The sequence below is a fragment of the Phyllobates terribilis genome, unplaced genomic scaffold (genome assembly GCF_046119375.1).
Source record: "Phyllobates terribilis strain yellow unplaced genomic scaffold, ASM4611937v1 Scaffold_5__5_contigs__length_657084704, whole genome shotgun sequence".
NCBI classification, from domain to species: Eukaryota; Metazoa; Chordata; class Amphibia; order Anura; family Dendrobatidae; genus Phyllobates; species Phyllobates terribilis.
In genome coordinates this window covers 42,737,736-42,762,203 of record NW_027362765.1, presented here as the reverse complement: position 1 = coordinate 42,762,203, position 24,468 = coordinate 42,737,736, and the positions used below count along the sequence as shown (strand labels likewise).

Below are 24,468 nucleotides of genomic sequence, written 5' to 3'. Positions count from 1 at the left end.
GCAGTAGGCCTTCATGGTAAAATAGCTGCTAGGAAACCACTGCTAAGGACAGGCAACAAGCAGAAGAGACTTGTTTGGGCTAAAGAACACAAGGAATGGACATTAGACCAGTGGAAATCTGTGCTTTGGTCTGATGAGTCCAAATTTGAGATCTTTGGTTCCAACCACTGTGTCTTTGTGCGACGCAGAAAAGGTGAACGGATGGACTCTACATGCCTGGTTCCCACCGTGAAGCATGGAGGAGGAGGTGTGATGGTGTGGGGGTGCTTTGCTGGTGACACTGTTGGGGATTTATTCAAAATTGAAGGCATACTGAACCAGCATGGCTACCACAGCATCTTGCAGCGGCATGCTATTCCATCCGGTTTGCGTTTAGTTGGACCATCATTTATTTTTCAACAGGACAATGACCCCAAACACACCTCCAGGCTGTGTAAGGGCTATTTGACCAAGAGAGAGAGTGATGGGGTGCTACGCCAAATGACCTGACCTCCACAGTCACCAGACCTGAACCCAAGCGAGATGGTTTGTGGTGAGCTGGACCGCAGAGTGAAGGCAAAAGGGCCAACAAGTGCTAAGCATCTCTGGGAACTCCTTCAAGATTGTTGGAAGACCATTTCCGGTGATTACCTCTTGAAGCTCATCAAGAGAATGCCAAGAGTGCGCAAAGCAGTCATCAAAGCAAAAGGTGGCTACTTTGAAGAACCTAGAATATAAGACATATTTTCAGTTGTTTCACACTTTTTTGTTAAGTATATAATTCCACATGTGTTAATTCATAGTTTTGATGCCTTCAGTGTGAATGTACAATTTTCATAGTCATGAAAATACAGAAAAATCTTTAAATGAGAAGGTATGTCCAAACTTTTGGTCTGTACTGTATATGAATGTTACACACATGTACCGGGTATCCTTGGCTCTGCTTCCTTCACCTCGGTCCACTGTCCTCTGTTGTGCTCTATGATGGGTTTTGCAGGTTGCCCAGCATGGCTCTGTGACGTCATCTCCATGATCCTATTTAAGGGCCATGAGAACAAACACCTGTGTTTTAGGATTAAGATTCAAGACTTTTGTCTGGTGTACTTCACCTTCTGTACACTAACTTTAATCTCTGCTGACTTTCATTTCATCCGTCCTGCTGCTTCCAAGATTCCTGAGGGTTCAATGTCTCGCTCCCCATATGCCATCCTGTCAGCTGCACCAACGCTCGGGGTCCGTGTTCCCACCCGGACCTGGGGCTTAGTGTGTCCACTTCTCAAGGTGAGCTTCACAATGTATATATATATAGCTATACATACAGATATAAATATAGCCATATAAATATACAGTCATGACCGAAAGTGTTGGCACCCTTGAAATTGTTCCAAAAAATGAAGTATTTCTCCCGGAAATTATTGCAATTACACATGTTTTGTTATGCACGTGTTTATTTCCTTTGTGTGTATTGGAACAACACAAAAAAACAGAGAAAAAAGGCAAATTGATCAGTACCGGGGCCATCACCAATCAGTGGTTCTCAGTGGAGCACAGTTTGTACGGCAGAGTCATTTCCACCTTCAGAGTCACTGGGCAGGTCTCTCTCTTCTCTAGTTTGTAAGCTATTATGAGCCGTGGGGTCCTCTCTCTTTTTGTAGATTGTAAGCTCTTATGCTCTCTCCCTCTCTCTGTCTTTCACCTATTAAGTGTAAGCTCTTATGATCAGCGGGGTCCTCTCTCCTGTAGAATGTAAGCACTTATAGTCGACGGGGTCTTCTCTCTCTATCTCTTCTGTAGTGTGTATGCTCTTATGATCAACGGAGTCCTCTCTTTCTCCTGTGGAGTGTAAGCTCTTATGGTCAGCAGGGTCCTCTCCTGTAGAGTGTAAGCTCTTATGGTCAGTGGAGTCCTCTCCCTCTCATATAGAGTGTAAGCTCTTACGGTCAAAGGGGTCCTCTCTCTCTCCTGTAAAATGTAAGCTCTTATGGTCAGGGGGGTCCTCTCTCTCTCCTGTAAAGTGTAAGCTCTTATGGTCAGCGGGGTCCTCTCTCTCCTGTATGTAAGCTCTTATGGTCAGCGGGGTTCTCTCTCTTTGTTGTAGAGTGTATGCTCTTATGGTCAGTGGGGTCATTTTTCTCTCACCTATAAAGTGTAAGCTCTTATGGTCAGGGGGGTCCTCTCTCTCCTGTAGTGTGAAAGCTCCTATCAGAGGGGTCCTCCCTTTCTAGTAAAGCTTTTTTTTAGTACATGGTACAATGAAGCAGCAGAACAGTAAAGCACAATTCCTTCTCTTGGTGTATTGGTAAGAGGAGCAGCAGCCACAGGTAAATATATATTTTTTTAAATTTAATTGCACCTCTACCCCCCCTGCTTGATTTAAGATGGCACCCTAGGCAGGTACCTATCCCTGCTTGCTCCTTCCTGGCCTTTGTAACAGAGCTGTGTGTGTATATACATGTATATATGTGTATATAACTTATATTACATTGTTATAGATATAATGTACTGTAAGCTATGTCTTATCTGGTGGTGATTGTATTTTTTTTTACAGATAGAACCATCACACACTTCACTTATGCCAAGATATGGCGTAGCCCCCCTTTTTGAGCTAGGCATATTTTCCATATAACTTTCCACCAGGGCTGGCTCATGGTTTTTGTGGGCCCCGGGCAAAGAGTCTCAGTGGGCCCCTTTAACACATACCACGATTCATGATGCATAGATACCGCAAAGAAATATAGATATAGTACAATGCAAAGATTTCACTTCATACATTACATGAGTGATATTTATTGTAAATTCTACAAAAGCTCAGAAACCGAATCCTCGCAGTGCACTGTGCAGCCCGGACATTAGAGTCCGCCTTACAGCATTATGGGCCCCATATATTGCTCCATACAGAATAATGGACTCCATATAATGCTCCATACAGAATAATGGACCCCATATAATGCTCCATACAGGATACTGGCCCCTATAAAATGCTCCATTCAGAATTCTGGCTCCCCTATAATGCTCCCTACAGAATACTGGCACCCTTATAAAGCTCCATATAGAATACTGGCCCCCATATAATGCTCCATACAGAATAGTGGCCCCCTTATAATTCTCCATACAGAATACTGGCGCCCTTATAATGCTCCATACAGAATACTGGCCCCCTTAAAATGCTCCATACAGAATAGTGGCCTCCTTATAATGCTCCATACAGAATAGTGGCCCCCTTATAACGCTCCATACAGAATACTGGCCCCCTTACAACGCTCCATACAGAATACTGGCCCCCTTATAACGCTCCGTACAGACTACTGGCCCCCTTATAACGCTCCGTACAGAATACTGGCCCCCTTATAATGCTCCGTACAGAATACTGGCCCCCTAATAACGCTCCGTACAGAATACTGGCCCCCATATAATGCTCCATGCAGAATACTGGCCCCCATATAATTCTCCATGCAGACTGTGCCCCCATAAAATGCTCCATGTGGGCTGGGCCCCCATATAATGCCCCATGTCTCCTGGGCCCCCATATAATGTCCCGTACAGGTGCCCCATATAATGCCCCATGCCTCAATAGATAAAAAAAATCAAATACCTGCTGCCGCTTCTCTCATCACTGCCGCTGCTCCAGATTTCTCAGCGTCGCCGTCTTCCCGCTCTGTACTCTGACTGCTCAGTAGAGGGCGCGGAGGTAAGACGTCATTGCGCCCTCTGACATGAGACGTCACAGTGCAGCAGCCACGGAAGATACAGGACCTGCTGCGGTGGCACGGGGAGAGGTAAGTATTGTGCCGGGGTCCTGAGCAAGCGTGGGAGTGGGGCCCTGGCACCGCTCTCCTCCGCTCACAGGTCCCATAGCACGCCGCCGGGGTGCCCGACGGCGAGTGGGACCCCCCTCTCTGGTGCTGACCCGGGCCTCCTTACCACGAGCAGGTGTCTAAACAGTCGGGTCTTGTCCTGCTCTACTTATTTTGAGGTCTGCTGACACATTGAAAGGTTTAATATTAGAGTTAGGGCCACCCCGATTTGGTACACCTTGTCACACTGGGATGGCTTTTATGATCAAAATTGTTAACCCCTTTTCATTTGCATTATATATGTCATGCAATGCGCCCCCGCAACTACGATCACTGTGATTGGCTGTTCAATTCCAAACAGCCAATCACAGTGTTTCTCAGTGTTTCAGGAATCACTGATGTCCAGCCTACGATTGTTGCTGTAAGAGCCCCGATCATAGGCTGGAGCCTAGCAACGCTGGAGTCACCAGGGCCAGCTCTGATTGGTGTGATCTACGTCATCGTGGATCACACCAATCAGAGCACAGAGACGCGATATGACATCAGGGTGACCGCCCTGTACATCCTCATTCTAGCTACTGATTTGTACACGACTGTCCTCTGTGTGCCGTGGTGGGCCATGTGGTGGCACAGAAGCCTGTGCATCGCTGCTCCTGCTGAAGAATAAAGAAGAGTTCATGATCCCTCCCTGATCCTTGCTTGATCTCTCCTAATCCACCCCAATCCACCTTTCCTCCTATTATTCCTCCCACCCACCCGTATGCCGCCGAGCACTCATCAGTACATGATCGCTGATCAGTAGTTGATCGCTCTACTTTTGGCAGTTTTTTTTTTTATTTTCCGTGCGTCCTGCAGCCGCCGAGGACTGATCAGTGACGTAAATCACTGATCAACGTCCATGCTCGCTGTTTTCCATGACTTTTTTTTTTCCAGTATCCATTTTTCTCTTTCTCCTTTGCACCACCCAAGTGAATGCATCCTGTAGCCGCCAGGCGTTGATCAGTGACGCAAATCACTGATCCACACTTGTGCTCACTGTTTTCCACAACTTTTTTTTTCACTATTTTTTCTCCTCCTGCCACCCCTTTGCACCACGCAGTTGCTGAGCCGCTGATCAGACATACACCACTGATTAGCACCCGTGCTCGCTTTTGGCAAGGACTTTTTTTTCCTGTCTGTTTTTCTTTATTCCCTCTTTGCACCACATTCGCGCGTGCGTCCTACAGCTGTCGAGCGCTGTTCGGTAACAAACATCACTGACAGGCCTCCGGTTGTGTTTTTTTTTTTTTTTTTGGTGAAAAAGGAGTCGAATAAACAATCATTTAGATTAGTTGATAGGACTAGATTAGAGACAGTAAAAATATACTGTAGTAATCGTCGTCTACTACAGTATTTTTTTACTGAATTGAGTTAGTGTCCAAACGGAAAAATAGAATCACCCGTGTGTGCTATAGCCGTCGAGCGCTCATCACTGACTCACATCAGTAATAATAATAATAAATAATAGTTTTTATTTTTATAGCGCCAACATATTCCGCAGCACTTTACAAATTTTAGGGGGGACATATACAGACAATACAGAATAAGCATATCTCATATCGAAAGGAGTGAGGGCCCTGCTCGCTAGCTTACAGTCTATAATCAACCTCCGGTTGTTGTTGTTTTTTTTCTGTGAAAAAAGAATTTTAAAAAATTTACATTAGGGACATTAAAAATATACCATATTAATCGTCGACTACTACAGTATTTTTTACTGTATTTAGTTAGGGTTAGTGTGAGAAATAAAAAAATTTGAATCTAAAGTAAAATTTTTGTGAAAAAAGTTAAATGTTTATTTTTTCCTTCTAGATTGCTTCAGTTCCTGTGAAGCACCTAAAGGGTTAATAAACTTCTTGAATGTGGTTTTGAGCACCTTGAGGGGTGCAGTTTTTAGAATGGTGTCACTTTTTGGTATTTTCTGTCATATATACCCCTCAAAGTCACTTCACTTGAAATGGGATGTGGTCCCTAAAAAATGATTTTGTAAATTTTGTTGGAAAAATGAGAAATCGCTGGTCAATTTTTAACCCTTATAACTTCTTAACAAAAAAAAAAAATTGTTTCCAAAATTGCGCTGATGTAAAGTAGACATGTGGGAAATGTTATTTATTAACTATTTTATTATAGTTTGAAAATTGCAAAATTTTCACCAAATTTCCATATTTGTTTTTCATAAATAAACGCAAATCATATCGAAGTAATTTTACCACTATCATGACGTACAATATGTCACAAAAAAACAGAATCAGTGGGATTTTTTGAAGCATTCCAGAGTTACTACCACATGAAGTGACAGTGGTCAGAATTGTAAAATTTGGCCCGGTCATGAAGGTGAAAACAGGCTCGGGGTTGAAGGGGTTATCTAAGTACCCCATATTATTTACTTGTACTATTATTATTCATTATTTATATACTTACTAAAAGGTATTTACTCAGCCATAGCTGAGTGAAAATCCTCGCATTGCATGCCATTTGTCCAATCTGCTGAACCAGAAGTCCATGGAGTTAGGGCTCATAGTTTATGCTGAAGAAAAAAACAATCCAGGCATGACTGATGCTATTCGTTCATCTGGTGTGTCTCTGTTAGCTGATGTGCATCTGCTGGGCGCAGTGGCTTAAATGGTCCATCTTGTCATACATAGATAGATACAACTGACACTGATTGTTCATGAGGAGTGTTTCTGTTGCTGTTGTGCATCATTATTGATAAAGCGGCTAATAAAACAACTCGTCCGTCTAGATAGATGTACTGTAATCCATTTTTTAGACCAAGCAGGGAAAACGGCTATCCTGGTAATTCATTAATTTTTAATCCCTTTCAGAAGCTGGAAAAAAATCCCCCCATTTTGCTTTCATATGAAGTGTTTAAAAGCATGGCTATCATTTTCTTGATGGTAATGATATACCCGGTCAGTCTAAAATCTATTTATTATGCAGTTTGCCATGCTTGCCAACCCAACCGAGGCCTCTTTTGGTTCATTCTCTCTGACAGTTGGTCATCATAGCCAGTATCATTGTAATCAAATTCACACTATCAGCCTCATCCCCTGCTTGTGCATGTGATAATGCAATGTCTCTCTCCACCTGCATCTCCTCCTCTTCTTCCCCACATCCTGCTTCCACATAAATTGACACTGAGGGTCCCTAACAGCTCCTAGGCAGTGACTAAAACATAGAAGTTGTTCTTCCTACATCCCTGAGTCCATCTTTTGTCTTAACCAACATGAATAGGAGGAGCATGACACCATTGACATCACAGTTGACCCCTTGCCAAATTTGGCAACCACTTCAAAGGGTCTCAGTAGCCAGCTCACGTCCCTCATCAGCTGCCAATGACAACTTATTAAAGTAATTTATTTCCAGTTTGCCTGCTCCATGATATAAAAACTCACTACTTTCCGCTGCTCATACAAACTTTATGAAAGAAGCAGCATTGAATTCCATCGCATTTCAATGTTGCAAGTAAAGTAGTGCAATGACCGACAATCCTTAAGTTTTCATAGCCTGGGGAGTATGCTTCTCTAAACTGCACAAGAATGGCTGACATGCTCAGACACTTTTCTGGCTATGGGCACCATCTTCTTCACACAGGTATATTTCTTTATAACATTTTGCACATTCAAATTTATGACATGCGCTATTCAAGGAGCAGCCACAATATTACTGGCATTGTTACTTACAGTTGTAGGTGAGGAGATCCACCTCGTCATGGTGACCATATTTGGGACAGTCCTAATTCTAATATTTAAAACCTTACCGTTTGTACACATAAGACTGAAAATTTGTGTATTGTGTTTCTGTCTTTGGATTTATTGTTTAATGACCATGTGTGAACATGCTCTTACATGCTGCATGCACAGCAATTTACATTCAAGCTCATTTCTTCAGGTTTTTTCAGTCTGATGTGCACAAGTTCATATAAGGGTGTGGCCTGCCCTTTTCTTGAGCTGGAAAGTTTATTCATCTTGCTTTCCAGGTCTGTGTGTCCACTCGCTGGGTTCAGTCTCTCAGCCCTTATCCACATGTATGTCACTTCACAAACGGTAACGTTTTAAATATTAGGGTTAGGACTGTCCCAAATAGGGTCGCCGTGACGAGGTGGGATGGCTTTTACATTTTTTTTATCAAAATTATGTTAACTAAGTACCCTATATTATTTTCATTGCGGTTTATTTATTTATTGCAGGGTATTGTGTTTCTGTCTTTGGTGTTTTTCTCACCCGAGAACAGCCTGATGTAGGCAATGCTAAGCTGAATCCAATAATGTATAACTTAGTTTACTGGGTGCAGCCGTTCTGACACAATCAGAGCTTTTAGCTTTAGCAATACAGCAGATCTGAGGAAGCTAATACCGACCACACCAGGCTCTCTATGTATAAAATCCATAGACAGTGCAGTGTATGTCACAGTAAAGGGTATGTCAGATCAGGAGTCAATGTGTCCAGCAATGATAAGCTACTGGTGCTAAAACAATCATTGCAAGCAAACAGAACCACTGAGCATGATAAGAGGCATCCCTCTAATATGTGCTTTAAACCCTACAGCATGCTGTCTTCATATTACATAGCAAAAACCTTCTGACAGATTCCCTTTAATCATACAACAAAAAAACTTTGTGGGGAGAGAATGCAATTTTCTGACCTGTTCCTGTTGGGAATGGAGTGATGTCCATTGGGGAAGATATGAAGAAAATGTAGGAAATGGATTAGCATTCAAGCTACAGACCTGCAGTTTTGGTGTGGAGAAATGAGGTGACTATCCTTTTGGTGCACTACAAATTTCTGTGTAATTGTCACTCTTTACAGACATTATCCATGTGCTAAGCAACCACTCCCCTTATTGATAGTAGACAAGTAAGTGTTTTTTCCATCAGTATTTTTCACCAGTGCTGGTTCCACTTTTTATCATGGGGCATTATTAGTAATGTGACCAGGTATTGGTAGGTATGACTTTTTTCTGTGATGTTTTTTTGGGGAATAGGGGTTAGAATAGACAGAGATGTCATTGACGTAATTGAAAGTTTGCAAACAAAAAGATTAACTGTTAAGGTGACATAAGTGAAATATGCAATACACGGACTCAAACTGATGGTGTCACTGTCAGAGGTAACATCATGCCGCTGTAACCAAGATGAATGATGTGCCATATAGCCCATAATGTTCTCCAATTCCTACCAAATAATTCACTTACTGGAGGTAAAGTGGGACAATTTTGACCTTCATTTGGTACTACTACTGCCTGGATGTCTGGTGCCAGTGGTTGCGCAACTGCTGATTGCATATTCACTTTCTTAAAATGCTGTGGTATTTTTTTTTCTTTTACATTACCCCGTCCATTACAACGTTTTCTCTTAACATATTTCTTACTAAACTAAACTTTGACACTGTTTTGAAGTACAATTTCCCCTTTGTCGAAGTGGACCAACTCAGAAATGCTACGTAAGTACACAGCATGTCCAAAAAAAACAGCAGTGGGAACAAGCTGCAGAATTGGTGTTGCATGTACAGTAGTGTTCAAAATAATAGCAATGTGTTCACATGAGTTAAGCACAAAATCTTTATATTAGTTTTCATTTCCATGCATTGGGCATTGCACACTGTTTTCTGATTCATAACCTGAAGAGAAATGTATACAATTTTAACTACTTTACAGAAAATAACAAAAAATGAACATTGGGCTGTTCTAAAAAATGGCAGTGTCTACATTTGTCTTTACAAACTCACAATATTTACTCATTTTTTTGAGGATTTAGCAATCCTGTGAATCACTAACCTAATATTTAGTTGTATACCCACAGTTTTTTAGAACTGCCTCACATCTATGTTGCATAGAGTCAACCAACTTCTGGCACCTGTCAACTGTTATTTCAGCCCAGGATGCTTTTACTACATCCCACAATTTTTTGGCATTTGTAGGCTTTGCCTCAGAAACAGCATTTTTTATGTCACCCCACAAGTGTTCTATCGGATTAAGGTCCGGGGATTTGGCTGGCCACACCTTAACCTCCATTTTGTTAGACTGGAACCAAGATTTTGCTCGTTTACTGGTGCGTTTAGGGTTGTTGTCTTGTTGAAACACCCATTTCAAGGGCATATCCTCTTCAGCATAAGGCAACATGACGTCTTCAAGAATTTAATATATGCAAACTGGTCCATGATCCATGGTATACGGTAAATAGGTCCAGCACCATAGTTAGAGAAACATGCCCATATGATGCTTGCACCATCATCCTTCACTGTCTTCAGAGTGTACTGTAGCATGAACGCTGAGTTTGGGGGTGGTCTGACAAACTGTCTGCAGGCCCTTGGACCCAAAAAGAACAAATTTACTTTCATCAGTCCACAAAATGTTTCTTCATTTCTCTTTAGGCCACTTGATTTGTTCTTTTGCAAATTGTATCCGCTTCAATACATGCCTTTTTTTAACATTGGGACTTTGCGGGGACTTCTTGCTAAGAGATTAGCTTCACACAGGCGTCTTCTAACTGTCATAGTACTCACAGGTAACTTGTGACTGTCTTTGATCATCCTGGAGCTGATCACTGGCTGAACCCTTGCCATTCTGGCTATTCTTCAATCCATTTGAATGGTAGTCTTTCGTTTTCTTCCATGTCTTTCTGGTTTTGCTTTCCATTTTAAAGCATTGGAGATCATTTTAGCTGAACAGCCTATCTTTGTCTGCACTTCTTTATAAGTTTTACCCTCTCCAATCAACTTTTTAATCAAAGTACGCTGTTCTTTGGAACAATATCTCGAACGACTCATATTTCTCAGACTTTCAAGGAGAAATGCATGTACAACATGTGCTGGCTTCACCATTAAATAAGGCCAACCGATTCACACTTGTTTCTTCACAAAATGATTGAGCTTACTAATTGAACTCCTCACTGCTATTATTTTGAACACACCCCCTTTCAATTAATTATTCAAACACACAGACTCAAAAACATCCAGATCATGAATGCGGCGTCTGTTGGTTTTCTTATAATCTACTGCACCAACTGGTAAATTGTTTGACATGGTAATATAATTTATACCAAAAACAGTGATTAATCTGGTTAGTCATATTGGACTGCTATTATTTTGAACACTACTGTATGTACCTCAGGTTTGACAAACAAAACAGGTGTGCCAAAATCAGTACTTTGAATAAAAACTATAAGGACAAAGGAGGGCAAAATGGTGCATTATCAAGAAAACAGGTGGTTATAAATGCAGACACTGCTCACCTGGTCATGTTGTGAGAAAGGACAACACTTATACGGGCTCAGAAATAAGGGTCCTGCTGCTGCTGCTCAACAGGTTGGCAAATCCAACATTGAAATTGATAAATGTGGAAAAGCAGATATGCTGCACTGCTGGTGTCTCAGTAGATATAGATGTCAGAAAATACTTGAGATTGTAGAACAGGTAATGCAGTTTTATTCTCAACACATTTCAAAGTTCACTCACTTAATCAGAACCAACCTCACTTTGTGAGGCAGACAGTCACAGAGTTAAATATATGTACTTTTTAATTTTCTTTTGCATTCTTTTAACAAAATGTCCCCTTCTCAAAAAGAACAACCAATAAATCATAGGACCTTGTCCAAAAAATACAAAACTGCAACAGGCCACTGTGTTGATGCGGTATGTACTGTATATACATACAATGAACAGATATGCATAAAATTTGTAGTATATGATATGCACACTTTGTGAAGTAGTGCACACCTTTCAGCAATGTTGACCATTTACTTTTGTATGAATGCCAAAAAATGAGCAGCTGAAATGCAGCAAGAGCACTATAACTATTGTGATCAATTACTGCCAGTTCTCCTATTTTTCTCACTATCAAATGAATCTGTGTATTATTCTCTTTTCTTCACAGACTACATATTAAGTTATTTCTGTTATGGATCCGGGTGGTGGAACCTCTGTGCTGCGGTGCAAGGAGGGACCAGAGGGGCGTAACTAGGTATCAACTCGGACTGACCAAGGTCGCACGGCGGCTCAATCGACTCCGTGAACCAAGAAAGGACCGAGCAGAGGGACCAGGTGCTACTCTGAACCAGTCCTTGTATGAGAGCTGGTGACTCCCACGGGTCAGAAGGCAGGGACTGACCGGTACAGCAGATGAGCTAGGCAGGCGGGCTAACGGGTGATCCGGATAGACGGACTGGCAGACAACACAGGTAACTGTCAGGAGCCTCCAGGTAGGCAGGCCGGTAGGCACGGCAGGTAACTGGTACGTTCTCCGGGTAGGCAGGCAAGCCTGGCCCATAGACAGACTGGTGGGTTTGGTCCGTAGGCAGACCGTCGGGCTGGAGAGTGTACTTGGCTGGCGTACAGGACTGGTAGTCAGGCTGGCGGACTGGACTGGTAGTCAGGCTGGGGGACTGGACTGGTAGTCAGGCCGGCGGACTGGACTGGTAGTCAGACTAGCACCGGGACCTGAGGGCTGAAGCAGAGTTAGTACACTGAGCTACAACCTTGCACGGGCACCTCCATTTTGGAGGAGGTGCCTTTTATATGGGAAGTCCTCCAGCCATTGGCCGGGGACTCATTAGGACGGTGCGCGTGGCCCCTTTAAGAGGGAGGGAGCATGAGCTCACCCTAAGCACATTGCCCGGGAAGCTGTGCGCGCCGGCAGCAGTAGGAGAGCTGGAAGATGCCGGGCCAGGAGCGCGGCGGTAAGGGGGACAGCGTCTCTGCCTGTCAGGGGGCAGAGACGCCGATGCTACAATACCCCCCCCCCTTTACGCCCCCTCTTTTTTAGGCCTGAAAAAAAATTTTTAAGAAGAAGCGGGGTGTGGATGTTCTCCCTGGGTTCCCAAGTTCTCTCCTCTGGGCCAAACCCCTTCCAATCCACCAGAAAAAAGGTTTTTCCTCTTACCCTCTTGGTGGCCAGAATGTTCTCTTCCTCATAGACATCCTCAGCGGAGACCGGAGCTGGGGAGGTACCTGGATCGTCGGAAAAAGAATTAAGAACAACTGGTTTGAGGAGAGATACGTGGAAGGAGTTGGGAATCCGTAAGGTGGCCGGGAGTTTTAACTTGTAGGCCACAGGATTGATTTGCTTGAGGACTACAAAAGGACCGACGAACCGTGGACCCAACTTATAGGAGGGTATTTTGAGATGAACATGTTTGGAGGAGAGGCAAACCTTGTCTCCCAGACGGAATTGAGATGGGTCCAGACGTCTCTTGTCGGCATGTCTCTTCATCCGCTTGGAGGATTGAAGAAGTGCTTATCTAGTGTCCTCCCAAATGGTGGAAACTTCGCTGACCAGAGACTCCGCGGCAGGGTTGTCCACTGAAGCGGAGACGGGAAACGGAATCCGGGGATGTTGACCGTAGACCACAAAGAACGGGTACTTGGAAGAAGATTCGCTCTCATGGTTGTTATAGGAGAAGTCGGCCCATGGTAGGAGCTCTACCCAATCGTTATGGTGAGCGTTGACGAAGTGCCGGAGGAAGCTGGTAAGGATCTGGTTGATACGTTCCACTTGGCCATTGGACTGCGGATGGTAAGCAGACGAGAAATCCAGGGAGACATCCAGCAGCTTACACGTAGCTCTCCAGAAGCGCGATGTGAACTGGACCCCTCGATCAAACACAATGTGGAGGAGTAGGCCGTGGAGACGAAAGATGTAATGGATGAAGTCCTTAGCCAGCACAGATGCAGACGGGAGACCAGGCAGAGGGATAAAGTGGGCCATTTTAGAAAAGCGGTCAGCGAACACCCAAATGACAGTACAACCGGCAGAAACAGGGAGATCAGTAATAAAGTCCATAGCAATGTGTTGCCACGGGGCAGCTGGTATGGGAAGAGGCCGGAGACGGCAGGCTGGAAGATGTCTGGGAACCTTGTTGCGGGCACAGGATGAACAGGCCGTGATGAAGTCTACAACATCCTTGCGCAGGGAAGGCCACCAGTAATGCCGGGTAATGAGCAAGAAGGTCTTACTCTGGCCAGCATGGCCGGCTAGTTTAGATGAATGACTCCAGTGAAGAACCTTCTTACAATCCGGAACCGCTACAAACGTCTTACCGGGTGGGAGACGAGACAGGTCCAAGGGAGACACATTCATCACTTTGGAGGGATCGATGATATGCATAGGCTCCTCTTCTTGATCGGAAGACAGGAAGGATCGGGACAAAGCGTCGGCTTTAATGTTCTTGTCCCCAGGGCGGTAATGTAGGGTAAAGTTGAAGCGGGTGAAGAACAAAGACCACCAGGCCTGACGCGGATTGAGTCTTTAGGCATCTTGTAGATATGCCAGGTTTCTGTGGTCAGTATAGATGACCACCGGGTACAGAGCCCCCTCTAGCAGGTAACGCCACTCCTCCAGTGCCAATTTGATGGCTAGCAGTTCTCGGTCTCCTATGGAATAGTTGCGCTCGGACGAGGAGAAAAGCTTGGAGAAGAAGCCGCAGGTTACCATTCTCCCGGACGGAGATTTCTGGGTGAGCACCGCTCCGGCTCCGGAAGAGGAAGCATCAACCTCCCGAAAGAACTGTTTGTTGCAATCCGGACAGTGCAGCACCGGGGCAGAAGAGAAGGCTTGTTTTAAGGAGAGGAAGGCCTCCTCCGCTTCGGATGTCCATTCCTTAGGATTTGCTCCCTTACGGGTGAGCGCAGAGATAGGTGCAGTCCGGGAAGAGAAATGTGGGATGAAGAGGCGGTAATAGTTAGCGAAGCCCAGGAATTGCTGAATCGCCTTCAACCCCTCTGGTCGGGGCCACTTTAAGACGGCAGAGACCTTCTTGGGGCCATCCGCAGACCAGTCTTAGAGATAATATAGCCCAGGAACGGAAGAGAGGTCTGCTCGAAGAGGCATTTCTCAAATTTTGCGTATATGTGATTCTGCGTGAGCCTAAGCAGGACCTGACAAACATCCCCCCGGTGTTTGGGTAGATCTGGAGAGAAGACCAAGATGTCGTCCAGATACACCACCACGCATGAATATAAGAAGTCACAGAAGATGTCGTTAACTAGTTCTTGGAAGACGGCTGGAGCATTACAGAGGCCGAAGGGCATCACACGGTATTCATAGTGGCAGTCTCAGGTATTGAATGCCGTCTTCCACTCGTCTCCTTGGCGGATCCAGACCAAGTTATACACCTCACGAAGATCGAGCTTGGTGAAGATCTTCGCGCCCTTAAGGCGGTCGAACAGCTCTGAGATGAGCGGCAGGGGGGTATTTATTTTTTATAGTAATCTGGTTGAGTCCCCTATAATGGATACAGGGGCGTAGTGAACTGTCTTTCTTTTTTACGAAGAAGAATCCAGCTCTAGCCGGGGAGGTAGATTTCTGGATGAATCCCCTAGCCAGATTTTCTTCTATGTCCTCCGACATGGCCCAGGTTTCGGCCAGTGACAAGGGGTAGATACGCCCACGGGGTGGAGTGGCACCGGGTACCAGGTCGATAGGGCAATCATATGGCCTATGAGGTGGCAGTGTCTCTGCTTCCTTCTTGTCGAAGACATCTGCAAAGGACCAGTAAGGTGGCGGTAGACCAGGTAAATTAGCCAGAGTAGATGGAGGTCGAGCCGGGCGAACCCGGAACCAGGCAGGTCTCATGGCAATCCTGCCCCCAACGGAGCACCTCACCGGATCACCAATTCAGAACGGGTTCATGTCTCTGTAGCCAGGGTAGACCTAGCAAAAGGCAGTGAGAGAGTCTGGATAGCACATGGAAGGAGATCCTCTCCGAGTGCAGCATTCCCACCTGAAGGGTTACAGGCTCTGTGACGAGCAAGATGGTCACCGGAAGAAGTCTTCCATCCACGGAAGCGACTGCCAATGGTTCAGCCAGAGGTTTGGTGGGAATCTGATAAATCTCTACAAGGGACTGAGAAATGAGATTCCCAGTGGCTCCGGAATCCAGGTGAGCGGTTTCAAAGAAGCGGTTCTCTCCACAGGAAATAGAAACTGATAGAGTCAAGATCGGAGAGGATTTACTGTTGCCTAGGACGACTTCTCCGAGCGGTCCTAGACACTGGAGTTTCCCGGCTTCACCGGACAGGAACGGATCAGATGCTCCTTACTACCACAGTAGAAACAGCTCCCCTCGGCTCGATGTGTTTCTTGGCGAGACTTGACCATCTTGGTCTGGTCGATCGGCATGGGTTCGGGCGAGCGTGTCCGGGGAGTTGCTGGTTGGGAGGCAGGTTTCTGGAAAACAGGAGCAAGACGAGGAAATCTTCTCTCCCGGGTAGTCTCCTTAGCTCGTTCCAGGAAACGGATGTCAATCCGGGTAGCTAGTGACACCAGGTCATCCAGGGTGGTAGGAATGTCCCAGCCGGCTAGCTCGTCCTTGATCCGTCCGGAAAGACCCTCCCAGAAGGTGGACACCAGGGCCTCATTGTTCCAGGCAAGCTCAGAAGCGAGGGTACGGAACTGTATGGCATACTGGCCCATGGTGAGACTCCCTTGGCAGAGACTGAGCAATGAGGAAGCAGTAGAAGTCCTTCGTCCGGGCTCATCGAAGACCTTCCGGAAGGCAGTAAGGAAAGCCGGAAGATCGGACACCAGGGGATCCCCTCTCTGCCATAAAGGGTTTAGCCATGCCAATGCTTCCCCGGTGAGGTGAGACATGACGAACGCCACCTTGGCCCGGTCGGAGGGAAACTGATGTGCCAGAAGTTCAAAGTGCAGCGTGCACTGGTTCAGAAAACCCCGACATAAGACGGGGTCACCCCCAAAACGAGGAGGCACAGAGAGCCGGGGTCCAGAGCTGGATGCCGTGGCACTGGTAGGCAGAGGCGCTGCCGGAGCAGGTGTTGCTTGGCTCGAGGCGGACACAGGTGGGACGGAGAGCGTGTCCAGGCGAGAGTTGACAGACTGCAGGTAGGTCAGGATGGTTTCCTGTTGGGATCTCTGACGAGAAACCTCCTGGTACAGGTCAGCAAGCGAAGGAGCCTGGGGGCCACCGGGTTCCATGCCCCGTGCAAACTGTTACGGATCTGAGTGATGGAACCTCTGTGCTGCGGGAGGGACCAGAGGGGCATAACTAGGTATCAACTCGGACTGACCAAAGTCGCACGGCGGCTCAATCGACTCCGTGAACCAGGGAAGGACCGAGCAGAGGGACCAGGTGCTACTCTGAACCAGTCCTTGTATGAGAGCAGGTGACTCCCATGGGTCAGAAGGCAGGGACTGACCGGTACAGCAGATGAGCTAGGCAGGCGGGCTGACAGGTGATCCGGGTAGATGGACTGGCAGACAACACAGGTAACTGTTAGGAGCCTCCAGGTAGGCAGGCTGGTAGGCACGGCAGTTAACTGGTACGTTCTCCGGGTAGGCAGGCAAGCCTGGCCCATAGACAGACTGGCGGGTTTGGTCCATAGGCAGACCGTCGGGCTGGAGAGTGTACTTGGCTGGCGGACAGGACTGTACGTCAGGCTGGCGGATTGGACTGTACGTCAGGCTGGCGGACTGGACTGGTAGTCAGGCTGGACTGGTAGTCAGACTAGCAGCGGGATCTGAGGGCTGAAGCAGAGTCAGTACACTGAGCTACAACCTTGCACGGGCAACTCCATTTTGGAGGAGGTGCCTTTTATATGGGAAGTCCTCCGGCCATTGGCCGGGGATTCCTTAGGACTGCGCGCGCGGCCCCTTTAAGGAGGAGGGAGCTCGCGCCCTAAGCTCAGTGCCCGGGAAGCTGCGTGCCGGCAGCAGCAGCAGGAGAGCTGGAAGACGCCGGGCCAGGAGCGCAGCGGTAAGGGGGACGGCGTCTCTGCCTGTCAGGGGGCAGAGACGCCGATGCTACAATTTCTCTGCTGTGCTATAACACACATGATCTGTAGAATTTCTTCACTAATTTATGGCTTCATCTTCCCGTTTCTTAACCTAATCTGTGACTTCTTCTCTCTATACAGCTTCACCAAAAAATGGCAGCTGCATTCCCTGCTCTTGCTTTCAGTCTATGATAGTCCCTCCTGATTGGCTATGCAGATGATGTGATAGCTGCGAGGCATTATGTGGAAGTCTGTCTGACCATGCCCAAAGTCATGTAAGCTTCCTCTAACTGATCCAATACCCTCCAATGTGTAAAATGGCAGTGGTCATTTAAGGTAATCCACATGAAGTGAATCACAAATTGTTCAAAGTCACTGGGCTCTGTGAATTTCTAAAAATTCAACACACATTTGATTCACATCAAGTCTATCATCTTTGGGAAACAAGTTTTCAATTAAATTTAAAACATTTACCACATTCAGAACATAATTATAGAGTTTTCTCTGTATGAATATTTTAATTGCAAACAACATTTAATTCTCGAGAACAAAACATTTCCCAAATTCTGAGCATGAAAATGACTTCTCGGATTGTTAGAAAGATATGCTTTTTGGTTAAAATTCTGAGCATTAGAAGGGCTTCTCCCTGTGTGAGTTCTCTGATGTATAACAAAACCATACTTTGTTTAAAACATTTCTTACATTTTGACCATGAAAAGGGCTAAACCCTATTGTGAATTTTTTGGTGATCAAGAAGATTTGATTTCCGAGAAAAACACTTCCCACATTCTGGGCATGGAAATGGCTTCTCTCCTGTGTGAGTTTTTTGATGGTCAACAAGATTTGATTTCTGAGTAAAACTTTTCCCACATTGTAAGCATGAAAATGGCTTCTCTCCTGAGTGGTTTCTCTGATGCTTAGCAAGATATGATTTTTGGTTGAAACATTTCCCACATTCTGCACACGAGTATGGCTTCTCCCCTGTGTGAATTCTCTGATGTGTCACAAGACCTGACTTTAATTTAAAATATTTCCCACATTGTGAACAAAAAAATGACTTCTCCCCTGTGTGAGTTTTTTGGTGGTCAAAAAGCTTTGATTTTTGAATAAAACATTTCCCGCATTCTAAACATGGAAATGGCTTCTCTCCTGTGTGACTTTTCTGATGCATACCAAGATGTGATTTTTGGTTAAAACACTTCCCACATTCTGTGCATAAGAACGGCTTCTCCCCTGTGTGAATCCTCTGATGTGTGACAAGGTCTGACTTCTTTTTAAAACATTTCCCACATTCTGAACAAAAAAATGGCTTTTCACCCGTGTGAGTTTTTTGATGGTCAACAAGATTTGATTTCCGAGAAAAAAATTTCCCACATTCTAAGCATGAAAATGGCTTCTCCCCTCTGTGACTTCTCTCGTGTCTAATAAGATTAGATTGACAGTTAAAGTATGCTCCACATTCATAACATGAGAACGGTTTCTCCCCAGTGTGACTTCTCTCATGTGTAATAAGATGTGATTTCTCTGTAAAACATTTCCCACATTTAGAACAGGAATACGGCTTCTCGCCCATGTGAATTCTCTGATGTATAACAAGTTTTGAACTAGTCTTAAAACATTTCCCACATTCAGAACAAGAAAATGGCTTTTTGCTTGTGTGAGTTTTTTTATGCTCAAAAAGATTTGATTTCCTTGAAAAACATTTTCCACATTCCGAACATAAAAATTTCTTTGCTTTTGCATGACTTTTCTCATGTTCAACAAGATTTGATATATCCCCGTAACATCTTCCACATTTTAAACATGTGAATGGATTCTCGTTTTTGTGAGATCTTTCATGTTCAACATCCCTTCTGTTGTTTGTATTTTTCTTAACTGTCTGTAATGAATCAGAAGATAGGACCCGTTGAAAAGGATTAGATGATAGATCTTCATTGTAAAGGGCTAATGGTATATCTTGGAGATCTGGGATAATTGCATTCTTTTCACAAGAATCTTGTGTGATGATATGATCATCACCTGAAGATATCACATGTCCTTTTGAGCTTCTCATACAATCACCTGGTGAGGATAAAATAGTTCTTGGATTCAAATATAAACATTTTGCAGGGTGTGTAGCAAAATTTAATTGAAGGTAGAAAAACATATGACAAACCCAGACTTCTGATAAAATAATGTGTAACATCAAATAGTGTTATTAAATATGGTTACTAGTGTTGAGCGAGTATGTTCTGTTCCGAGTATTTACAGCTGCTCGGTGATATGGTTGAATCGCTCCCGTGTGCATGATTTGCAACTGTTTGACAGCTTTATTACTTGTGAGGAATGTGTAAGAAATAGACATTCCTCCCATGTAATAAAGCTGTCAAACAGTCGTAAATCATCCACACATATCTGGGTTACCAGGTTTTTGTTACTCAGATATGATCTCCGGTTGAAGACATAAATCTACGTTTTCTGAAGAATTATTTTTTTTAATATAGTATTTTATCCAAACTTTTGTTAAAGTTGTTGTTAAAACATATTATAGCTTGATCACAATTTAGAATAATGAAAATAAACATCTTGTTTCAGAGAGCTTATCTATATGTTCTTTTTCCCACTATTGGTATATTTCAGCTGTAATTTTATATCCTTATTTTATTGGCTATAACAATATCATATTTTCAGATATATTTATTTAGTATTTTGGCAAAAGGTGTGAATCTAATGCTGAAAAACAGACAGACCACAAAGCTCACAATACGCACAAAATGGGACCAGACAGTGACTGAGACAAATCTGTGACTTCTCTGCATTTAGTGGTCATTACTCACCTGGGCAGTTATCTGTAGGAATCTCCTCTTTACACCACTCATCACACATCATATATGTCTCTGTAGTATTAATATGGGTCAGATCTTCACCCTGAAACAAATATTGTAAAAGTCACAGACAGATGGAGAAGTCACATCTATGATCAGCTCTAATCCTGCCATCTCCACCGTTCTCATTACACAAGAATAAAACATATAATACTGGTGGATAAAACAAGACTGAACACAAGACCTTCACAGCCATCTACACATCATAGGGGAGATCTCATGACACCTTCTCTCCATCTACCTGATGATTCTGAGGAACATTGGGATTTTCTTGTTTACAGTCCTGTGGAAGAAGAGGACGGGGACATCTCTCTGGTGTTGTCCTCTTACTGGATATAACTGGAGGAAACACATACAGGGACTGAATTCATTCTTTAAATACAGATACAGGCCATGTGTATTTAGTCCTGTCTATTACCTGGTGATGTGAGAGGCTGGGGAACCTCCATCATGATGTCCTTGTACAGATCTTTGTGTCCATCTAAATACTCCCACTCCTCCATGGAGAAATAGACGGTGACATCCTGACACCTTATAGGCACCTGACACATAATGACACAGTCACCCCCCCGATACTTTCATAGCGTTACTGTATAATGTCCCAGCATTCCCAGCAGTGTCACCTCTCCAGTCAGCAGCTCAATCATCTTGTAGGTGAGTTCTAGAATCTTCTGGTCATTGATGTCCTCATGTATCAGGGGGTGAAGTGGAGGCCCCGTGATTGGGCTCCGGGGTCTTCCCCATCCTTCAGACACAGGGTCCTGACAGCGCTCACTAGAGGTCTTCTTCACTACTGTGTAATCCTGGTTATGGAGAGACACATTAATAAATCTCACTACAGACATTTCCAGAGTCCTCACCTCTCCAGTTCTGTCCATCTGTTATTCCCATATATAAGAATGATGTAATGTGACATCATCAGAATCGCTCACCTCTCCAGTAATCCGGAAAAGGATCTCTAGGGTGAGGTGTAATATCCTCTCCGCCATATTGTCCCTGTCCCTATCCATCCTTGATTGGTCAATCAGAAAATTCTCTTATACAGAAGATCTCCACTGAGAGGATCCGATATTGTAGGGACCTGAATGGGAAGAAGATGAGCCGATGTAACCTCATAAAAAATCCCATGTAATAATACAATTACTGGAGATAAGAAGGGGAAACATATGAAAAGATATGTACAAAATAATATTATAAGTGATAGCCAGCACAATTATACTAAGGATGGAGGTTGTCAAACTAACAACCTAATTTTTTTTTATGAAGAGGTGAGTAGAAACCTACACAGAGTGGAAGCTGTGGATAGAGTTTTGTTTTTAAACTTTGAAAAGGCATTTGACACTGTCCTGAATGGACGTCTAATGGATAAATTAAGGTCTATAAGATTAAGAAGTAAGGTTTGTAATTGGATCAAAAACTGTCTCAAGACCAGAGAGTTAGGCTATGTGTCCACGTAGCGTTTTTGTAGCGTTTACGGCTGCGAAAACGCTTGTAAAACAGTCTGCCATGCAAAGCAAAAAGCAGCATGACCATTTCTACCGCGATTACGCTGCAGCGTAATCGCGGTGCGTGTGGTACCTGGGATGAAGAGGAGACTACAACTCCTCTTCATTCCGGCTACCACGCGGTGAAATAAAGAAATAAAAAAGTTAAAAATAAACAAAACCTGTATATTCACCTCTCCGACGGCCCCCGGTCTGCTCTCCGGTGTGCTCCCGGCCGCGTCTTCTCTCTTCAGCGTCCCGCAGTGTACGGTCAGGACCTGCAGTGACGTCATTAAGTCAGCTGATGGTCACGCGACCGCTGACATCGGCGGTCAGGTGATGGTCGCGCAGGTCCTGACAGTTCACTGCGGGACACTGAAGAAAGAAGACACGGCCGGGAGCAGACTGGAGGAGACAGGAGAGCCGACCGGGGGCCGCCGGAGAGGTGAATATACAGTTTTTTTTTGTTTTTTTTTAACGTTTTAATTCGTTTTTCCAGGATGTCCCTCCTGACAGCACACCAGGAGGTAGTCCTTCATGTCCGACTAGGGGCAGGAACACACGAGAGGTTAAAGTCCCCTCCCCACCCTCCATCGCCAGTGTTTTTCCTGTCCCTAGTCGGACAGGCACATGAGAGGGCGCAGCAGCGCTGAAAGCATAGGAGTAGCCCAGGGGACGGAGGGGTTGCCATACCTGTCTCCTCCCGCTGTCAAGACAGGCTGCCGGCTGAAACCCGTCCCGGTCCCTCAGCCAGCCCAGTGGAGCGGAGCTCCAGGAAGGCGCCGCTTCCCTCCTCGGAGGGCTCTGGGCGCACTGCCTCTGCCGGCCGGCGCACTTCCGGTGACGCGGCTGCAGCGTGCGTTCCACCCTGGAACGCACTTCCGGTTAGGAGGTCAGCAGGAAGGAGAAGCCTGGGGAAGATGGCGGCGAAGACAGCAGACAGGTAAAATCTGTCCATGTGTGTCTGTCGGTTAGGCACTGCACCTATAGTGAGCTATGGAGGGTAGCACCGCGCAGCACACGGATTCCATGGCCATCTCCCTGGGTCACGTAAGTGAGCATCTATAGGGCCCCTTTTTGTCGCTGAAGCTATTGTGATTTATCCTGACAAACTGCCTGTGTCTGATACTGTCCGTAAGATAAAGGGACCCCAAAGGGATCAGTTCCTGAGAAGAGGTCTAGGCGATGCCCAACTTGTAATACCAGGCTTCTGGACACATATAACAAACAGCTGTGCAAGGACTGTATAGCAAAAGTTATGGCGGAGGAGCAGGCCACATTTAGAGCCAAAGTAAAGGCTATGATTAAAGAGGAAGTGCAGTCTTCGGTGTCCACCCTTTTAGCAGCACAGGCCTCTACAGGCGAACCTCCCTGCAAAAAACCCAGGCAGGATTGTATAGTCTCTTCGGAAGAAGAGGAGGGAGCCTACGGATCAGACCAGTCCCAGGAGCTGGATTTTGATTTACCTTGTGGTCAGCGGGAGGAGAATAAAAGATACCTCTTCTCCTCGGCTGACACAGAGGAGCTATTACAGGCGGTACTCAATACTATGAACATTGAACAGCCGCAGGTAGCTCAGTCCATCCAGGATCAAATGTTTAGTGGGCTATAGGCAAGGAAAAGTAGATGTTTTCCAGTTAATAAGCACATCAGATCCATGATTCTGGAGGAATGGAAAAACGCGGAAAAGCGTTTATCAATCCCGGGGGAGTTTAGGTCCCGTCTTCCCTTCGAAACGGAAGAGTCCAGAATCTGGGAAGAGGTGCCAAAGATCGACGTACCAGTAGCCTGAGTTTCCAAGAAGACAACAATCCCTTTTGAGGATGCGAGTCTAAATGATCCGATGGACAAAAAAGTGGACGGTCTACTTAAGAAAGCCTGGGAGACTTTGGCTGCAATCATTAAGACCAATATTGCGGCCACGTCCGTGGCCAGATCAGCAGGCTTCTGGTTGGAGGACCTGGAAGCCAAACTGAGACAGAGTGGTTCCAGGGAGGATATAGCCGAGGCTTTATACATGGTCAGGATGGCAGTAAATTTCATGGCAGATGCGTCAGCAGAATCTGTCCGGTTAGCGGCAAGGAATGATACGCTGTCGAATTCGGCCCATAGGGCACTCTGTCTGAGGTCTTGGACAGGCGATATGCAGTCCAAAAACAAACTTTGTGCTACCCCATTTTCCAGCCTACAGGTTTTTGGACTTGTACTGGACAGCACTCTGCAGAAGGCGGCCGATAGTAAAGTGGGGTTTCCGGAGGGACGACCTAGACGCCCCTTTTCTTTTCGAAGGAGCCGCCCCACCCAGTCCCAGAATTATAGAGGAAAGGGGAAAGAGGGTAGATGGAGCTACCCGAAGGGTGGTAAAGGCCACAGGGACTTGCCCGGGCCTAGTCAGAGACAGATGCGTCAATGACGCCGGACCAGTTGGGGAAAGACTGCAGCATTTCCTAGGAAGTTGGCAGAGAATAACCCAAAATCAGTGGATTTTACAACTTATAGAACACAGGTACAAGATCGAGTTTTCTCAATTTCCAAATACACCCCCCCCCCCCCAACGATTTTAGATCATGGAAGTCAGTTCAAC

General features: G+C 45.3%; 2 protein-coding genes across 2 annotated transcripts in view; one reads left to right on the top strand and one right to left on the bottom strand.

Annotated features, from left to right (window-relative positions):
* The window catches only part of LOC141270638 (uncharacterized), a 338,269-nt gene that overhangs the window by 11,627 nt on the left and 302,174 nt on the right, over positions 1 to 24,468 (top strand). The gene's annotated exons all lie outside the window — the stretch shown is intronic.
* LOC141270698 (uncharacterized) overlaps positions 6,856 to 24,468 on the bottom strand; it is a 141,762-nt gene continuing 124,149 nt past the window's right edge. The window contains exon 8 of the mRNA XM_073680793.1: positions 6,856 to 19,323. Within this exon, the coding sequence (XP_073536894.1) occupies positions 18,258 to 19,323 (1,066 nt within the window). The 3' untranslated portion in view covers positions 6,856 to 18,257. The remainder of the gene's footprint in view (positions 19,324 to 24,468) is intronic.